Below are 22,113 nucleotides of genomic sequence, written 5' to 3' on the forward strand. Positions count from 1 at the left end.
CCTAGCAGTTGACACAATTATGCGCCGAATGCTGTGGCTAAAGAACTGGAAAGTGGACCGGAAATCCTGCCTTAACCTGGCCAATTCATCCTTCAAAGGTGGTAAACTGTTTGTTGAGGTTTTGGGGATAGTTCTAGTAGAAACAAAAGACAAAAAGAAAGTTATGCCAGCATCCTCTAGTAAGGATGGTGAGCACAAGTCAAGTAAATCCTCTTTCTCTCAGTTTGAGGCTACCAGATCGCCATGTTGTTATCGCCACAACAAGTAGGACTTCTCTTCCTGGTCAAAATCCAGATAATCCTTTCAAGATGCCCAATCCCAAAGAAATGTCCACTCCAACCACACCAACACACCAGACTTCAAATGCAACAATCCACAATGACTGCCCTTCGGACCTACAGGTGGGGGGCAGGCTCCATAATTTTGCCCAGACCAGGATCCAGACGTCCTCTGATGTCCGGATCCAACAGACCTTCTCACAGGGTCTCCCAAATGGGCCCTCCCTCCCAAACAGGGCCACCTATAAAGGCAGGGAGAGTCACTCCAGCCCGCACTGCCCAATGCAGCGTGGGCCGATCTCCCTTCCAAACAGGGCCACGCGGCCCCATTTGGGACGCCAAGCCCCTGCATCTGACATTAGACTTGAGGCGTGGCTAGCCAGCCCCTTGCTTCTGATGTCAGATGCAGGGGCAGAGCCAAGGGGCTTTGGTGGCAGCCGAACACGGGCCGCCGCCAGCCTCCCTATGCACTTGGCTGGGCGGCAAGAGCACCTGGTTGAGGGAGGATCCCTCAGTGCATCATGCTTCTGGCGCAGTGCATTTGAGGGATGCTGGAGGACTCCCTCCTCTGGCTCCCTGTTCTGCCACTCATGTATCACAGGGAGACAAACGGGGTGCACGCACAACAGGCGAAAAAAACAAAAAGAAACTGTGCACAATGGTAGAAAGGGAAAACCTCAAGAAAAGTTAAAGAAGCACGAGCTGGACTGTACCTGGGGACCTTTGTGATAAAATGTGCAAAGATGCCCCTAGACAAAATGCATGTGCCAAATCTCTTATGACCAAGGGTACTATATTGAGAACAGTAGTATAAACAAATAGCAATGACAAATGTCATGCAAATTCTGTACACACATATCTCTGTTAAGAAATCATACATATCAGTAAACTGATACTGATTACTTACTTGTTACTTTTTCTTCTTTGTGATATCTTTATAATTAATCCTTGAAAAGTGCCCATGGGGATGTGTCCCAGCACCCAGCGGATTGGCTGGGCGGTGGAGGCGTCGGATTGGCTGGGCGGCAGGAGCTCATGTGCAGCAGGAGGCTGTTGAGCTGCTGCTGGGGGAAGTGGCGGCAGTGGCCTGTGCACTCGCCGGGGTCAGGAGGTGGCTGGGCCACCAGGAAGAGGAGGTGGAGGCCAGAGGGGACGGAGAAAGTGTGGGCGGCGGGGGGTGGGGAGAAGCAGGCCGGGCGGGCATCAAAGACACCCGCCGAAAGACAGAGTCAGGGAGAAAGGGCTGAAGGGGGAGGAAAGAGTCGAACTAGGGGTGCAGACGCTATATGCCTGGTCAGTTAGTTTGGAAGTATTGCATACTTCCACTATTTATAAATCAGATAGCTTTTAATGATCCATGCATATTTTTTTTAATAATTCATATTTTTTAAAAAATAATTTAAATCTTCAGGCCGTTGTATAGTGGTGGGTTCTTGTTGGGTCCTTGTGGATATACTCCCAGTCACTGAGGAGAATGACTATTCAGGTGAGTGCCAACGATTCATTCTCCCTCAGTGGGGGAGTGTGTCCAGGCTAGGACCTACCAAAGCCCCTAAGGTCTCACAGGGAGGGAAGTTGTCCGGTTCTCATTGTGGAACTACCTGCTGTAACACTCTCCTCCCAAAAGAGGCACCGGCAGAAGTCAACTGATGGATCCTATAGTGTCTTGCGGATGTAGATAAGGAAGTTCAGGTAGCTGCTTGACAGATATCTGCCAGGGGCGCCAGAGTGGAAAGGGCTGCAGAGGTGGTGGCACTTCTAGTGATGCAGAGGTGGTGGCACTTCTAGTGATGCAGAGGTGGTGGCACTTCTAGGGCAGCGATCCCCTGGGGAGGTGAGAGACCACTACTAGAGTATGCCAAAGCTATGCATGAATAGATCTACCTAGATAGAGTGGGAGTGGAAACTCTGCAACCGAGAGAACGTTCCTGGAAGGATACAAAGAGGGACTCTGAGAACCTAAGGGTCTTACTGCACTACAAATAGAGCTTTATGGCTCTGTGCACATCCCACATGAGCCTCTCTTTCTCTTTGGGGGAAGATGGCTTAGGACAAAATGAGGCAACATTTGCTCTTCTAGTGATGCAGGGTATTTATTCTTGACATGAATATAGGGCCTGTCCTTAATAGTGTCTGTCCTGAGGAAGGATGGGAATGTGGAGATATGCCTCCTTTAGATCTATTGATCACAAGAGATCCCCTTTTTGGATCACTAATAAGATGGTTCATAGGGTCTCCATTCGAAATCCCTTCTTTCGCATGTACTTCGGATCGAGGATCACTCTCCATTGCCTATTCTTTTTTGGCACTATAAAGAGAATCATAGAGAGCATCACCATCATTTGTCCTTGGTGATGCTCTCCCACAGGAACTGGTTTCATGGCATGGATCTGGAAAAAATGCTGAATAGCCTCCATCATGAGTGTGCGTTTGGTTGGTTTGTGAGATCTTGGGAAGGGTAAGAACCTGTTTGGGGCAGGGGAGACTAGGTCGAGGGAGTAACCCTGTTCAACCCGGACATCAGAGGACGTCTGGATCCTGGTCTGGGCAAAATTATGGAGCCTGCCCCCCACCTGTAGGTCCAAAGACCAGTCATTGTGGATTGTTGCATTTGAAGTCTGGTGTGTTAGTGTGGTTGGAGTGGACGTTTCTTTGGGATTGGGCATCTTGAAAGGATGATCTGGGTTTCAATCAGGAAGAGCGTTGGCAGCAAAGCCAGGAGCGGCTTTCCCTGCTTTTAAAAGGTTCCCCGTTTGGGAGTGAAATAACGCCCCCTGCGTCTGATGTGAGGAGGTGTCTGAGGCCACGCTTGCAGCCCCTGGGAGCAACAGCCTGTGTTCTTTGAACCCATTTGCCCAATGGTGGCTCCACCCCTGCCTCCAGCTCTGGGTATGCTTGGATTGTGGCGCTGGGGTTAAGGGCACACTTGTGCCCTTAAATCCCAGTTAAACGCTGGGGTAAAAAGTCGGATTGGGTGGGAGGACAGTGCCGGGATCAGGCTCAATCCTGGTGCCACACACGAGCAGTCCACCCCAGGATTCTCTGTCTTGGGTCAGTCCTGAGGTATCCAGCTTCATTATAAATTCTAATTCAGTAGATTCACGCTTTAACTTTTGTTGTTGTTGAAGAATTTTGTTGTCCAGATGAGGGCCTCTTAAAGTGGAACAATGACTTGCACGTTTAAAATATATGGATTGCAGGGTATAAATGGATACCATCAATGGGCAGCCTAGTTAATCATAACTAAACTCTATTGAAATGGGAAGATAGTCATTACTAGCGTAAAGTGTGCCATCAAATCAGTGTTGATTCCTGGCGCCCACAGAGCCCTGTGGTTGTCTTTGGTAGAATACTGGAGGGGTTTACCATTGCCTCCTCCCGTGCAATAGGAGATGATGCCTTTCAGCATCTTCCTATATCGCTGCTGCCCGATATAGGTGTTTCCCATAGTCTCTGGGAAACATACCAGCAGGGATTTGAACCTCTAGCTTGCTAAACAAGTCGTTTCCCCGCTGCGCCATTAGGTGGTTTATTACTAGCGTAAATCCCATTAATTTAAATGGGACTGTCTAGTTGCTAAGTAAAACGGAGAAGGGTTTACAGCTAATTAATGCAGTTAGTCTATTCAGTGCTTCTGTGTTTTACTCTATTCTATATTTCTTGAATCTGTTGCTCAGAAACGATTGCTATTTTCGTAGAACGCAAACAGCGGATGGCGCTTAATCTGTACATTAAACTGGAACTCCACCCCCGAGTCCAGCCAAGCTTTAATATTTCTTCCGGAACCGGTGCGCCATCATTTTGCACGATCTCGCGCTCTCTTTCTCTTTTTTAGATAGAAGCCAAGAAAGGAACGATTTCTCCCAGCGCAGCGAGTTCTGGACCGCGAAAGGCGTCGCACCTTCGCCTAGCAACCACAAATGCCGAATAGTATCGGTCAGAAGCCAGTGATGTAAATAAAAGCACATGGGCAGCTCTTGTGGCCAATCCTAGAACGGGGAGGTTTGTGAAGTAGCCAATGGAATCTAAGAATTCGAACAGGGCGAGATTGTTGCGACGAAGGTGGTTCTCTTCGGCGCGCTGCAGCGAAGCTCGACTTCGTCTGGAGGGAGCTTGGGAAGGACGACGCCCAGAGAAGGGACAAGATCAACAAGAGTTTTGGAAGGGCCCTTTAAATAGGAGCCGGGCGTGGATTTGTGTTTTATTTTGGTTTAAGAGGCAGCTAGTCAATGGAACAAAAGGAAAGTCTTAGAGGCGTTGCTGCGGTGCAGCATCTATGAAGTGAACCTTTAACACTTCGCTATTACTTCTGTGTTCCATCCAGACTGATCTTTCTTGTAAAGAAGAAAGAACTTTTATTTACTGAACTATTTTCTCACCCTGCACAGATTTTTTTTAGTACAGATTAAGTACAGATTTTTTCCCTCTTTTTAAAAAGATATTGTATTTTGTTAATTATTATTTTTAAAATAAGGCAAGCAGTTGTCACATAGCAAGGAATTGCTCCAAGGACTGGAGACATGTCTGTTGAAGTCAGCTTGAGTGAGTTGGCAGACCTCTCCATAGGGACCCCAGAGATTGGCATTGTCAATTTCAATGCTCTCCATGCCCTTCTCCATGCCATCATCAGACATCTTAAGATTCAGGATATCAAAACAGAGGTGAAGGAGGACAGGGGCCCACCACCCAAGCCTACACAAGTGGTGCCTCTGGTGTCTGTTGAAAAGATGGTGCCTGTACTGGAGTTAGTTGAGGAGGCTCCTAAATCAAGGCAGAAGGAGAAGGAGAGGGACAGGGAGAAGGAGAGGGACAGGGAGAAGGAGAGGGACAGGGAGAAGGAGAAGGACAGGGAGAAGGAGAGGGAGGAGAGGGACAGGGAGAGGGAGAAGGAAAAGGAAAGGGACAGGGAGAAGGAAAGGGACAGGGAGAAGGAAAGGGACAGGGAGAAGGGAAGGGAGAAGGGAAGGGATGAGATAAAAGATAGAGAGAGAGAAAAGGAGAAAGCAGCAGCAGATACAAATTCTCGACTTGATGACTTGGAAAAGAAAATGCTTCAGGTGGAGGCTAATCTCCAGGACATGGGACAGCACGTCCAAGGGATGCAAGATAAGTTTGAAGATGTGGAACACAAAGTCAAAGGAGTGCAAGATCAGGTCCAGGATGTGGGATACCAGGTCAAAGGGATGCAGGATCAGGTCCAAGGGGTGCAAGATCAGGTCCAGGAGGCACAAGATACAATGCAAGGGATGGTTAAGACCCTTAAAAACTTTGAAAATCAAGTCTCTGCCTTGGAGAAGCTGCCTTCTGGAACAGAGTTGCTAGAGAAAGCCAAGGGCGGTAGCAGCACTGCTGTGTCTGACATGTGGCAAATGATGCAGATGCAGAAGAAGGTGGAAGCCAACGAGAATGGCATCAACCAGGTATGCATTTAAAATCAGGTAATTGGAGGTTTAGCAATAATCAAAATGATATAGAACTTATTAAAGATCACATGAGGTTTTAAAAAAAATTAAAATTATTGATAGCAATTTTCATTTTGGTCTAGATTTTGTTGGATGCATGATAGCAAGGAGGAGCTGTTTAAGGGGGGGGACACACACCCTCTACTGTATTTTGTAATATTATTCCTTGGGAAGACCTTTAGTTATTGCAAGGTATAAACAAGTAATATAAAGTGCTTTTTGAAAAATATTGAATAAAACTAGAAGCAGGCAATTGAACTTTGCTGTGAGTTTTACTGTTCCTGCTCCATCTGAACCACCACCACACCCATTCCTTGCATGATGAGTATATGCTTTACATTCAGGGTCCCTATATTTGGAATTAAGAATTTATTGGCTGACATGAGAAAAATTACTCAAAGTAGTCCCATTGAAATTAAAAGGACAAGTTGGGCAGTGCTCATGGTGGGAGTTGTAATCAAACAACATCTGAGGACTCAAGATTGAGGATGATGAGAAGAGAATGGATTATGGCGAAGCGATGTCCTTTTCAGGGAGACTTCCTGGGCTTTGGTGGCTTTTTAAGATCCAGGCTGAATAAAATGTGACTCATGTCCATCTTCAAAGAAGCAGCAGAATGAAATTCATGTATGATGGCTTAAATATGGAGCTCAGCTGCACACATTAGCCCCCTCCTTGATGATCAGAGTAGTTTTCTTTAATAAATGCCTCTATGTAAGACTGTTACAGGGCACCTCAGTGACTTTCATCATGTTCTTGTTGTTTTGCTTCACAGGATGGTGTGGACTGACCCATCAATAATATTTGAGTGTAGCAGATCCTGCCTTCTCTTTGCCTCAGGAGGTTGGATTCCTTGGCTGTGCCTTTTGGTCCTTCATTCAGAGGCATAAAGAGACTGGAGTTGGCTCTGGGCCAAAACGTGATGAAGCCCCCCACCACACACACACACACAACACACACACACACACACACTTTCTTCTTCAAAGAGGCAGGAGGGGGTGAGTGAAAAGCAAGCTGTCACCCAGCTAGCATGCCCCTGTCTCTCAGGGCCTCTGAGACATTTGTGCCTCCTTTGTTCAGTTATAGCTATGCTTCTGCCTTCATCTCTGTCACTTTCCATCTGAAGCCCTGTGCTTCTAGAACTGGTGTGCAAGTCTTGGCAGTATCTGAAGCCTCATCGGTTTCTCCCTTGGAGATAAAATTGCTTAGAATAATGAACAGATGCATAAACCGTTTTCCTTTGGGAATCACTTGGCAATCTTTCTTTAGAACATGCTGAGAAAATGTACATTGTTCTTAGATCTATACACATTGTTGGATGAATATGATCAATATCTTGAAGCAGAATGTGCAAGTTTAGCATTTAAGATCTATTCAGATTTGGAAATAGAAAATAATGTGGTTATATTTAATTTATCATTATTTGAGTTATGAGACTCAGAACTTACCAAGTCTATTCTGTCCCCCATTTAGCTCCAGTTCAACACGATATTGTACTTTACGTAGTGCCCTCATTTCCTTTATCCTGATGTTTTGGACATCTGCTGAACCCTTTGGCTAAAAGAAATTTAATATAGTTCTCTTCACAATTTCTCAAAATGTTTTAATTTGCTTATATTGGATGGCATCAATTGTTTCCTTTTTCTGGAACAAGGGATCTTCTTCTGACATAAAAAAGAGAAACTGGATGCTGCCCAGTGTCTTTGTTATATCTAACTATTTCTTAGAGGGTTGACCTATTCACCTTGCATGCCATTCAGCACATGCAGGCCTTCTGTGCATATGATTCTCTGTGCAGAGGGAAGCCCCAGAAGTGCAGCTGATGGAAAATGGGTTATACCAATTGGAGATCCCTGCCTGCAAAATCATGAATGCAGGATGAGGAGGAAGGTATGTGACAGGGAACTGAATTGTGCCCCCAGATATCAATTTGTAACTAAATTAAACAACTTGGTTTTCTTCTTCAGTTTCATTACCTTGTTCTTAACAATAGCATTTGATCAATCACTTAATCTCCATTCAGATTACTAGCATTAGAATTAATTGCAATGTTTCTGTTTGACTTAATTCAACAGTGAGTGATTCACTCCAAGAGTGCGAATCAATTGAATAGTTGATTATTCAGATTTGGTTCATCTATTGGAAACCAGTCAGTTTCAGTTCTGTCATTTCTGACAGGACTTCTTAAAATCAAAGGTAGCTGGGAAATTATTGTTCTGCCGGAGATCTGAGAAATCAAGAGGATCTGTTGGTTACATCCAATAGTAATTGATCCACAAGAGTTAAAGGAAGATCAGGTCTGGCTAAAAGGCAACATAGGACAGGTGCCAGTAACATGATGCATCCCCCTAGATCATATTTCCCTACATTAGAGATGATGGATTGACAACAGCTTCAGCAACTTGTGTACTGTGCAGAATGCCAAGAATGACTCCCAGCAGAGAGAAGTTTTGCAACAGACAACTGCTAGGACAGTTGTCATTCCTTAAGAAGTTTCCATTGGTTCTAGAAAAACTTGTTACATATTGATGCACCAGTGAGCTGGGCAGGTGGAGACACATCTCCTCTTGCTATTAGAAGGTAATGTCTCCATGCTTGCATGAGAGTAGTAGTTGGAAGCTCCCTTTATACCCTGTTGCTGCAGAGTCATCTCCTGGTGTACTCCAACTAGTCAGAACCATCCGTCCCGTTGGTAGGGTCTAGTTATGTTCTGCATAATGTGTCTTGTTCACTGTTTAAATTAGTATTGTTTTAGTTATGCTGGTGGTAGTAGTAGCAGCAATAGTGTGTATGTGTAAGGTGTTGGGCTTGAGCCTATATGACCGAGGATGGGACCTTCCTCATGCAAAAAATGTGCTTAACAGTGGGTTAACAGCAGACAATGGTTTTCCCAGTGACACTCTATGGATGTGAAAATTGGACTTAGAAGAAGCAAGATAGAAAAAATATTGACGTTTTTGAACTTTGGTGCTGGAGAAAACTTTTGAGGATACCATGGACAGCCAGGAAATCAAACAAATGGATCATAGAACAAATCAATCCACAATGTTCACTCGAGGCACAAATGACCAGGCTCAAACTATCATACTTCGGACACATTGTGCAAAAACCCAGCTCCTTTGAGAAGTCCATAATGCTGGGGAAAGTTGAAGGAAAGAGAAGAAGAGGACAACCAGCAACCAGGTGGATGGACTCGATTACAACAGCAATGAATGCACCGCCGAGACCTTAAAGGCCAAGTTGAAGACGGATCATCCTGGAGAGAATCTATCTATGTGGTCGCTAAGAGTCGACACCAACTTGACGGCACTTAACAGTGGGTAGAGAACTGACTGCTTTGCGTGCAGAAGGTCCCACATTCAGTCCCTGGCATCTCTAGTAGAACTGGAAAAGACCCCTCTCTGAAACTCTGGAGAGCCACTGTCAGCTGTACTGAGGTAGATAACCCAGTGGTCTGATTTGTTATAAGGCAGCTTCCTATGATTATTTGGCCTAGTTCACATTCCTGCTCAGGTAACAAGGAGAGCGACCATGGTCAAATCACCATCCCTAAGCTCAGCTCCCAGTTTGTAGGATAAGTGTCAGAATGACCCACCTCACAAGGCCATTGAGTGGACAAACCAAATACAGATATTACAGTTATTCACACATGCAAAATGCTATAAATGACTTACATGCAAAGGAACTGCCAGTTCTGTGTGTACTCTGACTTACCAGGGGGGTCACAAAACTCAAGCTGCAAGTTTACAGACAAATCCACTGTGGTCAGGCAGAGGAGTCCTGAGTCATCCCTCTGCCCTATAAAACCCAGAGGGACAAGGCAAAGCTGATAGTGGGGACAGGTTTCTGCAATTGCGGGGTGGGGCGGGGGGCACATGGGGTCTTGCCTAGCAGGTGTTTGGTGGGATATGTGGCTCCCTCTTGTAAACTTGAAAGAAAGCTGCCTTCTTCCCCACACAGTCAGTTTTGCAGGCATAAGGGGAATACTATAGGAAAGAGGGTCTGTAAAAGGCAAGCAGCTTCATGGCTTCTAAAAGGATTGCCCAGTGCTATACAGCACTTGACAAGGGAGGTTTTCTTTTTCCCATTCTCCTAAAGAATTGAGCTGAGCTCTAATATAGCTTGAGACACTTCAGGGACAGAGTTCTGCTCCCCTTTCTTCTTACTTCATCTGGGGATGAGCTCCATTGCTTCTGGACAGGGACACATGCAGACACTCCTGTATGTAAATCATTTCACATCCCTACTTGTACTAAAAGTCTTGGCTGCAGTTGAGTAGTAGAACTTTGGTATGGGATATTGATTCCTTCCAGTTGCTCAATAGCATCTCCATACCAGTCTAGGGAGAAAGCTATAGAAAGAAGTAAGTGGTGCATATGTATAAGTATCCCAGATTCAGAGCAGTACTGATGGCTGTGCATTCAGAGTCTGAGTGTAACTATCAGCCTGTGTGGGTTAATGAGTAGGAAACTCTTCTGTCCAGTGGTATCTGGTAAAGGCCTCCTGGCAAGTCTGTGCTTGCTTTCTTAGGTACCTGGTGCTCTGATTTCTAACTCACCCCCTGGTGAGAAGTGCATTGAAGCGGGGAATGGGAAATAACTGTTTAACCAGAGATGAGTTTTAACTAGGGGTGTAGTGGAGGGGGGACGCGCAGGAACGGAGCACTGGTACTTCGTGGCTTCTCTGGCTGTTGAGGTGCGCATGGCTATGCATGGGGGCTGTCATGGAGAGCGCCTGCACTCCTGAATTTGCAATGACATCACTGGTTTTTAACTGTTATTTGGCCTCCCATGAGGGCTATGTTACTTCTTTTATTTTTATTGTCATATGTTTGATGCCACTTTTTACATCATGTTTCATAGCTAACAATACCCACTTAGAAACCAGTAATTTCTTCATAGTCATCAGGTTAGGCAACAAAACCAGATTGATTAGGTATGTACTGTTGGCATAAAAGCACCTTACAGTGGACCCACCTTACAGTGGACCCGTGCAGTCATGGTGAAGAGTTACGTTCACCGTCCAGAATGTTAATGAGAACTCACACATTGTGCGTTCTTCTGTTTCCAAAACAACCCACCAAAATCCCCCTTGAACACAGACTATTGGTTCATATAATTTAGGACAGTCAATGCTGACTGTCAATGGCTTTCCTCGGTCTTTCCCTGCTCTTTCTGGAGCTGCCAAGGATTGAACCTGGGATCTTCTGCAGGGAAAACCATGAGCTCTACCACTCCCTTATAGCCATATCTCATATCTTAACTCTTTCCCCTTGCAATGTATCCGTGGTTTAAGTAACAACAACAAAAATCAGGCACCATCCCTGTAGTAGTTTTCCCTCCCTCCTAGTGGCGGGGGCTGATGATGTGTGGAGAATTTAGACAGGTAGAACAACAGAGGAGGGAACTGCTTCCCCAATCAAATTAGCAGCTCCTCCTCCCATCTGCAGCTGCTTTGAAGTAAACAAAACAAGCATCAGGAGATCCTGTCATGGATTTCCCATGTTAGATCTCTTTGGGCCCTAAGACATTAGAAAAGCAAGTGGCTTATGCAAATTAGAAATCAACTTTAGGCAAATATTTAGAGAACAGAATAAGCGTGTGTGCCCTCTCATCTGCCTCTCCCTCTCTGTATTTTAGGCCATGAATCTGTTACAAGATCTATTAGATGAGACTGGCAACATGAAATCCGCTACATCCAACCTGGAGGATGATGTACAACGGCTCAAGGAACACTTAGCCCTGGTACACTATTCCATGCCTCTTATCTCCTTTTGCTTTACCTCTTCCCATTTGTCCCCTGGGAGTTTACAGGATTCTTAGATACAGTTGCTTTTCTGTGTGTATATATCTCCTAAACATTCTTTTCTCATAACCCTTTGTTTGTATGTGATATAATCAATTGTGGTTCTTTATTTCCTTGGTGTATTTATAAAAAATGCAAGTGTTCATTATTGTGGGGTTGTTTTTTTTTAATGTTTTCATATAAAACTGAAGTACTTGCAACAGGAACCCAAGCATAAGGAAACTGGGTAAGGAACACTAAGGTAAAGGAAAGTGTGCCATCGAGTCAGTGTCAATTCCGGGCAACCACAGAGTCCTGTGGTTGTCTTTGGTAGATAAGGATAATTAGATAACAGGCTGCACCAGTGCTTTCATATAGAAAGTTGTGCACATGCACATGCCCACGGGCCAACAAAGATCTGCAGAAACCCATATTGCATTTCAAAAAATGCAAGCCTTGAGTCTTTCAGGTTGTGTAAACAATAGCTTTGTGGCATCTCTCTGGTTAAAAAATGGCAATCACCTTTTCAAGAAGTCAGCAAACATTAGGTGCTAAATTCCCTTAGTTTGCAAGGAGATCATGTCCATGATTTGCAATTCCCAGGTCTTGTCATACCATGTAAGAATAGATGGACTTCTAGCCCACTTTCAGCTCCTTGCAATTACACAATTGGCAGCATTTAAGTAATAGAAAAATTAACTAAGGTCGTTCACATGGCAAAACTGGGGTAAGCTGTGGGGGAGGCAGGCTTCTACCTGACCCCTCCAAAACAATCAGAGGCTCCCAGACAAACAGCACAGTGGCAATTGGCATAGCTAGGATTGGGATGAGGAAGTCCTCTAGTATCCCACAATTCATTGCACAGGAAGTGGAGAGGCATCCAATGCCAGTGCACAAGGGCCTCTGGTCTCACAAGCCACAACACTCTATGGTTGCCAGCCCTGAGACCCTAAAAAGCCACTGCAGGCACCCACATAACCACCAACCATGGTAGAACAGTGGACGTTTCTGTCCCACCTTGGGTAAAGGCAGGGTAGAAAAGCTGGGTAGCCCAGCTTGACAGGTACTGGGTAGGAGAGGGTTCCAAGGCTCCAGATGAGCCACTGTACCCTGGCTAACCCTCCTCTACCCAGAAAGGACTGGTTGTGTGAATGACTACTCTGTTTAAATGCTGGGTGGGAACTGGGGGCGGTGAAAAAAACTTCCAAGTATAATTCAAATGTGCTCAGATGGTACCTTCTGTCCTGTAAAATTTTTAATGTATTGAATTACCCCAAATCAAACTATTCTGATCTTGGAACAAGCCCAACAGTATGATGAAGCATTCCACAAACTTCCCTTTCCCCTGCGTAGTGAGTTTTTGAACAATACTCAGTGCACAAACACCCAGAAGGGATCCACTGAGAGCAACTCAGCTCTCTGGTGCATGCTTTTGTTTTTGTTGCTCTCTAGGAAACGAAATGTTTACACCTTTCCCCTGAGGGTGATGGGGAGGAAAAATGCCCCCTTCCTCTGAGCTGTGCACTTGTGGTAAACTGGATGATCATGAGGGAGAATCCAGTACAGAGGTGGGGTTTTTTTTTGCAAGAGTTTTGCCAAAGTGTGAGGAAACAAGCTCATGAGTCCTGCATTCTTAGATGCTGTTCATACATGCATCTTATCCCTGAGCAGCCATGAAAGATCCTAACTAGTCTCTTTCTCCATTTCACAGATAGACCCCCATACATTTGACGACCGGCTAAGGACTTGCTTAAGTGACCAAATGAGCTTGGATCAAGATGTGGTATGTTCTTACACCACTCCTTCACAGAACAGCAACCTGCTCTGCATGCCAGTCACAAACAGCTCCCCCCCACACCGCCCCTGGCCTTACAACCCTTGGGTCACAGCAGCATTTGTAGTTTTGAAGGGGATCAGAGGCACACCCAGTGGCCAACTGGGTCAACACACATCAACAACTGCAGCCCAAACTGGCCCCTCACCTGTCTTGACACCTCTGCAGCATAGGACCAGTATGGGCCATGCAGTTTGCACAGGAAGAAGGATTCTCCTATTTGTGGGGAACCCTGTTGCACATTGGTACCTATTTTGCTCCTCTTTTTCTTTTGGCCTCTCCAATGCTGTGCTAATGCATCAGACATACAACACAGAAAGCTGCCCAAGTGGGTGGCTCAAACAGCCCAACAGTGCCCTGAGTTCTGCACACATGTAGCTTGCAAGGTTAGACAGGATGAATGTGTTTGGTCCCCCTATACTGTTGCCTTAAAATACCATGGGTGTCTCATAATTTGATTCACTCTCCAGCTACTAGCTGAGATGTTTCCTAGCTACCTGATATCCTCCAGCAACAGAGATCCCTAATGAGAAATGGATGAAGGAGAGAGCCGTGTCCACAGCGGTCCTTGGTCTGGGAGAGAGATGGTGACATTTTGATGTTTTGGTTTCTCTCTAGAAAGGCTTAGAGAAGAGGCTGGGCCAATTTCCTTCCCCAGAGGAAATGAACAATATGGTGAGATGGGAGGTTCTCGAGGATGTCCTTGTGAAAGGAAAGAGGAGCCCAACTCCAGTGAGTATGGTTTCTTAGGCCAAAAGGAAACTATATCATGTTTTCTGGAGAACAGATGCCAGGGCAATGAGCATGGCTTTGGAATTGTAAATCCCATTTGCATTTCTGGCCTTCATTCTGACCTCCCCTCCTACTGTGCACAAGCAGCATGTTCTGTATATAACTCTTGCACTATGGAACAGATTCCATCCTCATTTTGTAGGCAGTAGAATGCGGGTGGAACTGACTGTGGTTTTGCTATCTGGTAAGAGGTTCCTAATCAGACCAATATGGGAATTTCACCCAAGCACACTTTGTGATGTTTGCATTCACTAACCACACGGCAAAGACAGTGATTGTGATTAGCTGGCAAATGGGTGGCATCAATGGCTTTGGCCCTTGCACAGTGAACATCACCCCCACCTGCCACTTGTCTTGCCACATCTATCTTGCCTCATGTTTAACCAAGAGGCACAGGGCTTGATTTGTGCCGGGGCTCAACAAGGCCTCAGTCCTGGCATCTGGTTTCAGACCTGGAATATGTGAACCCAGAATGAATGAAAAGTAGGGATGTGCCCAAATCATTTTGCCCTGCAGATGGCGTCGGCGCATGCATCAATGCTATCTGCATGCTGATGCTGCGTGAGGGCTGCTGGGAGCAGCATCCCCTCGCCATGGCGGGGCACTTTAAAGGAGCCAGCAACACAGGCTGTTGCGTTCATGGAGGAGCTTTCCAACTAACAGTGCTGTGATGGGGCAGCGCAGGGTGGGGGAGAGTCGCAGGAGGGGCAGGAAGGCCCTGCCTGGCTCCTTTTAAAGGCACCCCTCCCCCCCGGCATCTGCATGAAATATTTCGTGCACATCCTTAATGAAAAATGCCCTTGAGCAGACGTAGAGTACATTTCACTGAGTAGCTGAAGCAGATTCCATTTCCACACATCAGGGATATGGGAGAAGCCTTTGAGAGCAAAGGTTGTTTCTTCCAGCCAGATTTGAACCCCAGCACCTATTCTTCTAGTTAAGCACTGAAGATAGATGGCGTAATGTTGGCACCAGGTAGCCCCATATGGACTGGTTTCATGACGACTGAAATCACAGTTAATCTGACTACAAGTGTGTAAGGACTGCTGAAAAAGCCTTTCCAGCTGTCTTTTTTGCTTCTGGTCTTTCCAGACTGCACTAATTCACTTAGATGACATCATCTGAGCAAGTGCCCTCTTTGTCCATGAGTCATTTTTCAGCATTTAGAACATAAAACAACTATACTCTCAACTAAATGCACATGTTTTCTGTGAAGATGGTGGCTGTTGATTGGCTGGACCCATGCCATCACTTCCCAGAGCTTCACAAAGTCTTTGCCTCAACCATTTTGGATTGTCCATCAATTCTTTCTTCTTATTATTGCCATTTCCCCCTCCATAGTAAACTATATGTGCTTGTCCTCTCCAGTGATTGAGCACCTTCTTCCTATTTTATTTTTTTAAAAACTCTCAAAAACCTGAACAGGATTAGCCCTGCCCTCTTCCATTGCATTACATCATATATCTAACACTAGTACAACACTGACAGAGGGGTCCTTTTGCCTTGCCCCTGCCCCCCAAAAAAGATGAATGTCTGGGGAGGTCTTATGTTGGAAGGAAGGAACTAATCTGTAAGAACAGATCTACATAAAACATGTTCTGGACTCTGGCTGGCTTGGAAAAGCAAAGCAGGAAGAACATGGAGCAATTTGCAAGGGGTTGGAAATACTGTTTGCATTTGGTTCCCCTGTATGGCATGGTTTACATCACCTTGATGAGTATCTTGAAGGAAAACCTATGTGGTCGTGTCCTGCGTATACTTGTACTGTAGTATTGTGAATGAAAGCTGGATTAATGTGTATTTCTTTTACTTAAGGAAATGCTTGTAATTTTTAATATTATGCAGCTTACATAACAAGAGCCCTGCCCTATTTCTAGTCCAGCATCCTGTTTCTCACAGTGAGCCACCGGATGCCTCTGGGAAGCCCACCGGCAGGAGCTGAAGCCATGCCCCCTCTCCCGCTGTGGCTCTCTTGTAACTGTTATTTGGACGGGAGACATCCTGGCATTTGGAGACTCTGTACCTGGAGGTCGCCTCTAGCCATCATGACTCGTACCTATTGATAGTCACTCATGAATCTGTCTGTCTGATCCCCTTTTTAGAGCCATATAAGCTAATGGCCGTCATCCCATCTTGGGGCAGTGAATTCTATAGATTAATTATGCACTGTGTGAAGAAGTGCTTCCTTTTGACTGTCCCGGATAGCCTCCCAATCAATTTCATTGAATGACTCCTGGTTCTAGTGTGGTGAGAAAGATACTGAAAATTTTTCTCTCTACCTAGTTTCTCCACACTATGCATATGTTTGTCTCAATCATGCCCAGCCTCAGTTGGCTTTTTGGAAACTGAAAAGCCCCAGGAGGATGCTCCAGCCACTCCACCCCCCCCAGCCCCTCATTTTGCCACTTTGTGCACCTTTCCCAGCTTTCCAATGTCCTTTTTGAGATGTGGCGACCAGAAGTGTGTGCAGTATTCCAAATGTGGTTGCACCATAGATTTCGATAGGGGCATTATGATATGGTTTTATATTTGAACCCTTGACTTTTCCTTTCCATTTGCTTTCCATTAGCTTAGTTCCAGGACAATGTGTTCAGGATATCTCAGAGTTACCCTTCGGCGCCTAAGGGGCACTTACTATAGTACAGTACCAAACACCCCATTTAGCATCTTCCTCGGCATCCTTAATTTCTCCATTCATTAAAACACTTTCACAAAACAATTGTCTATTGCAAAGCAGTGCAATAGTTTCATCAGTATGGGTGACCTGTGTCTGTACAAAATACAGATGTGGAAAACCGCCACTGTGCTCTTGGAAATGGTTGTGGCATCCTTCCCCTGTTAGTTGATTGGTTGGAGGGGCTGGGCCCTGGGCTGGCCTTTGTGGCTTTGGACTCAACTGTCTCAGCTGTCCAGGTGCCTTCCTAACATGTCAGAACTCACCAAACAACCCTCGGGGACCTCTTTCTAGGGGTACAGCTGCTAGAGGTACAATGTCAGATCACACCAAATCTGTCAAGTAAACAGTTTGCTGGTCATTTTTTAGTCTGAGCTGCTCACACATAAAAAGCCACAGGACACATTTCTGAGAGATAGGATCCTTCTGCCTCTCAACAGAAAGAAATCAATACAGTGATATGTTCTCCTCTGGCATGTGAGTACTGAGTTCATGAATCAATCCTTGTCAGTTTTGGTACAATTGAACAATGTTGGGGAGCAGTTCAGGCTCATTTCAGCACTTGAAAGCGAGCAGACCTTCACAACTAGGATTGAGCTGTAAATCAAGGAATCTTGCTTTTTAAGTACTGAACTGTGTGACAGTTTACACTTATCTCCCAAAGAGATAAGCCACTTTTTAAACTGAACAGCAATCCTCTAGCACTTGGTGCATATCAATACTACAGACTGAAACTGATTTCACAGACATTCATTCCTTCTCCCCAGGGAACCCTGGGAACTGGTTCTGCAAGAGGGACTTGAGATCTTGAACAGAGGTCTGAGCAATCTCACTAAATTACAATTCCCAGGATTATGATTTTATTTTTTTAGGGAAGCCATGACAAGTAAAGTAATAAAACATCTTTCACATAGATAGGTTCTAAAATGACAAAGCATGTTCTGGCTGTGTGGCTGTTTCTTCCACATTTGTGCATAACCTTTTGTTCAGATCCCAGACATGAGTAGCGTTTGCTGAAGCCAGGACCCTAGAGGGGTACTGGCTAGTAGGGATGTGCAAAATGTTTCAATGTTGAAATGTTTCTACTTGAAACGGGCCATTTCGAGCTCGAAACAAAATGCCCTTTAAATAAAGGGACTGTTTCGAGCTTGGAACAAAACAACCCCATTTTGATCAAAATGTTTCAACGTTTCGAGGGCCATTTTGGAGACCTGTTTCCCCCTTGCTGATTGGTTTTCTGGCACAGGCTTCAAACTGGCTTGCAATCTCCTTGCTTCTTGGTTGGCTTGTTATCATATAAATCACGTGTTGCCATGGGCAAGAGTGCCCCCATTGGCTGGGGAGGGAGGGAAGAAGGAGGGGGGAACCCGAAAGGACGGGATTTCAAAATGTGTTCAAAGGGACTGGGAAGCAGAGACAGCCCCTATACTGTGCCTCTCTTGAAAATAATACATCAGGAGAGGAGGGAGGGAGGTTTGTGAGAAATGGATAGCAGCAACTGTGTTGTGTGTGTGTAATATTTCTTGGTGTTTGCTATGATGAGCTCCATGTCTAGCCTTGAAACTTGTGCATCACTCACTGCTCTGGTCTGCTCTGCAATCTGCATTGCAAGGTGTACTCAGTCAAAAAGTGTTTGGAGAAGTTGCTCTAGTTGAACTTATGGCTGTGCTTGCTGCTAAGTGCTGTGGCAGCTGTTGCGATGCTAATAAGTAACAAAAGGAGTCATAATTGTGTGTGAGAGAGGAACTTGTGCCAGTGATGTTACTTCAGTGCAGCCACTGTGACTGGCAGTGGATTCTGGGTCAGTGGTTCTTTTTTAGCCATTTCTGGACTGTGTTTGAAATGTGTGATCTATGTTGGGAGGGACAGATTGCCTTTTACTGTGTGCTTTTGAAGTGTTTTTCAATGCAGAGCTGCAAAATGCATTGCAAATTGCCATGTAAAACTTGTGTGTGCTCTGTGAGTGCAGCTTGTTCCGGCCATAGGGAACAATGGGGAAACTCGAAACACCCCATTGTTCTCTTAGGATACCCGAGTGGGTTGTGTGGTTGGATGCTACCTACCACCCAACCCACAAAAGAAATGGGCAAGCAGGTGATTTTAGGCAAATTTTTATCCATTCCCCAGAACTCCCATAGGGTCCTATGGGGAAAGGTTAAAAATTGCCCGCTGGCTAGGAATGTGCACAGAGCCAGTTTTGCTGGTTCAGCTTTAATCTGGACCGGATTTGAGGCAACTCAACCCAGTCCGGGCTCAGCTAAACGAGGTCCAGTACAGTTCAGTCATTGAGCTAGGCCAGACCGGCTTGGGGGGTATCCTTGCAAAGGGTAATCCAGCCAGGATTCCCCTTTATAAGAAAAGGGAATTCCCTAGACTAAATGGGGGACAAGGGAAAATAGTATTTACCTTTTTATAATTACGGCTGTGACAGCAGCACATAGAACATAGGAACATAGGAAGCTGCCATATACTGAGTCAGGCTATTGGTCCATCTAGCTCAGTATTGTCTTCACAGACTGGCAGCAGCTTCTCCAAGGTTGCCGGCAGGAATCTCTCTCAGCCCTGTCTTGGGGAAGCCAGGGAGGGAACTTGAAACCTTCTGCTCTTCCCAGAGCGGCTCCATCCCCTCAGGGGAATATTCTACAGTGCTCACACTTCTAGTCTCCCATTCATATGCAACCAGGGTAGACCCTGCTTAGCTTCAGGGACACGTCATGCTTGCTACCACAAGACCAGCTCTCCTCTCCAAACATCAGAAGCGGGGGTGGGATCAGAAGCACAAACATCAGAAGCGGGGGCGGGAGCTCCTCCAACCCACCCACCCCACTGCTGGCCTCCCAAATGACAGTCCAGGCTGGCTGCAGCCCAGTTTGGGCCTCTGTGCATGTGCTGAAGTCATTTGCATCATGATGTGATTTGCGTGGTGACACAAATGGCCTCTGCACACACAGAGAGGTCTGAACTGGGCCACAGCTGGCCCAGACTCTCATTTGGGAGGCTAGCGGTGGGCAGGGAAGTGCACTGAACCAGTTCTGTGCACTCCTGGGAGGTGGGGATGGTTGCTCTAAGGCGCAGAGAGCGTTCGCTTACCTCCCCTGCTGCGTTTCCCCCACTGGTGCTGCTGCCCAAACCGCTGACATGGGGCAGCTGTGTACCTTCTTGCAGCCACGGTTAGTGTAGTACCGGATGTGGCCGGCGTGTGTGCACACGTCACACACGCACATGGTCACTGGCCACATCCAGTATTATGCTGAACAGGGCAGCAGGAAGGTACTCAGCCTCCCCATGTCAGCGGTTTAGTCAGACTGGCTCAAACGCCGGCATTTCGAATTGGTTTGGCGCTCCAGAAAAGGCGCACTGAACCAGTTCTGTTGATATCGCTAGCAGGGAGTTGGAGGAGCCCCCAGCACACCTTCGATGTCTCCACCACCACCTCTGCTGTCACCGCTGTCTTAATTAGGTAAATACTACTTTCCCTCCCCCACAATTTAGTGTAGGGAATTCCCTTTACTTGTAAAGGGGAATCCTTGCCGGATTCCCCTTCACAAGGATACTCCCAGAGCTGGCCCATGAGCCAGCTCTTTGAACCAGAGAGTGGTCCAGTTCAAACCCGTTCCACCCACACATCCCTACCGCTTGCCCATTTCTTTTTTGGGTTGGGTAGTAAGTAGTACCCATCATGTCCTACCACCCAACCCACTTTGGTGTCCCTAGGAGCTATCCATGGGGAACAATGGGATGTTTCAAGTTCCCCATTGTTCCCTATGGCCGAAACACATGAAATGTTTTGAGTTTATTCTGTCAAAACAGCTGCTTCAACCACTGTTTTGACAAAATGTTCCGGCCATTTTGTGTTTTAAGCTCGAAACAAAATGCAAAAATGGTTTCATGCACATCCCTACTAGCTAGCGATTCAAGTACTCACAGTGCTCAAATAAAACAGCCCGCGGACATGGAAGTAAGAGGGGTACCTCTGAGAAAGTGCACACTGCTGTTGTCTTACCAGTGAGCAACCAAAGCATCTCCCTACCCAAATAACAACCCCTCCATGTTTAGGCGTGGAAATGGCCAGTTGCTGCTCCTGGAAGGTTTGTGGGGTCTCCCGAAGTGTCTTTAGTTCTAATATCCCATAACTTTTTATCCCACAATGATTGGTGATGGTGTGGTGTTATAAAGCAACTAAAATTGCTAGGCCCTGCACTCATGCCTGTAATGTGAAGATAGAAGTATGAGATGATGCCTTTCAGCATCCTCCTATATCTCTGCTGCTCGATATAGTACCAGCGGGGATTTGAACTGGCAACCTTTTTCTTGTTAGTCAAGCATTTCTCCACTGCACCATTAGGTGGCTGGAAATGAAAGTACATACCTTGAAAAATAATCTTTCTTTTATTCATATATTTCATTTTGATCCTGTCCTTCTTCTAAAAATGCCACCTCCAGCCTCAGAGGCAAGATGCCTCCTCTCAATACCAGTTGTAGGCGAGCAACAGCAGAAGAGAGGTCATATCCTCACCTCTTGCCTGTGGGCTTCCCAAAGGCACCTGGTGGGTACTGTGTGAAACAGGATACTGGACTAGATAGGCCATGGACCTGATCCAGCAGGGCTGTTCTTATGTTATGTTACGTAAGAAGCTCGGGATGGAGTACATAGTATCATTCCTCCTGCCAACACACTCACTCACTCACTCACTTTATCCTTATGCAGTCTGGGAGGCTAGGCTGAAAGACTGAAAGAGAATGATTGGACTAAGATCACCTTGTGAGTTTTATGGCTGAGCAAGGATTTCAACACAGGTCTCCTCATTCTAGTCTGACACTACTGCAAAGAAACTCCATGAGATGTACCACATTGCTCATCCCATTTAAGCCAGCCTGCATTTGCAGAATGTGTAGCTTGGATATTGTTTGAATTAAGACCGATCCCAAATCAGTTAAGTTTCCTAATCACACACCAGCACCTTTAAATCTCCAGCTTACCTCAGTGAGCTTCACAGAGGCTCTCCCTGAGATGAGTGTCATAACTGCCACCATCTTGATTTGCTCAAGTACATTCATGCAGTTAAGTTGGTGGCTGAAGTCTTGAGGAGTTTTAGGGTATTTGGGTGAATTCCAGAATGGAAGTGAAACACCAGACTCTGAGAGACCTGTGATCATTCCCCCCGCCCAGTGGGAAATGTTGCTGCCTGAAACAGCATCCAAACGATGCCCCCTCCCATTCTCCTTCCCCCCACCTTAAAAGCTCATTAGCATTTCCTCTCTTCCCTCAAATATGTCCCCTTTCCTCAG

At 45.9% G+C, this 22,113-nt stretch overlaps 1 protein-coding gene across 7 annotated transcripts in view; it reads left to right on the plus strand.

The window, feature by feature from the left end:
• The first annotated feature begins 4,021 nt into the window (after window positions 1–4,021).
• QRICH2 (glutamine rich 2) overlaps window positions 4,022–22,113 on the plus strand; it is a 65,264-nt gene continuing 47,172 nt past the window's right edge. Inside the window, exons 1-4 of one of the 7 annotated variants that reach the window (XM_053296392.1) lie at window positions 4,022–5,698; window positions 11,380–11,484; window positions 13,236–13,307; window positions 13,977–14,090. In XM_053296392.1, the coding sequence (XP_053152367.1) occupies window positions 4,799–5,698; window positions 11,380–11,484; window positions 13,236–13,307; window positions 13,977–14,090 (1,191 nt within the window). In that variant the 5' untranslated portion in view covers window positions 4,022–4,798. Of the gene's footprint in view, window positions 5,699–7,568; window positions 9,178–11,379; window positions 11,485–13,235; window positions 13,308–13,976; window positions 14,091–22,113 lie in introns of those variants that run through there. The other 6 variants (XM_053296393.1, XM_053296394.1, XM_053296391.1 and 3 more) reach the window with 6 other exon arrangements.

The sequence above is a fragment of the Hemicordylus capensis genome, chromosome 2, assembly GCF_027244095.1.
Source record: "Hemicordylus capensis ecotype Gifberg chromosome 2, rHemCap1.1.pri, whole genome shotgun sequence".
NCBI classification, from domain to species: Eukaryota; Metazoa; Chordata; class Lepidosauria; order Squamata; family Cordylidae; genus Hemicordylus; species Hemicordylus capensis.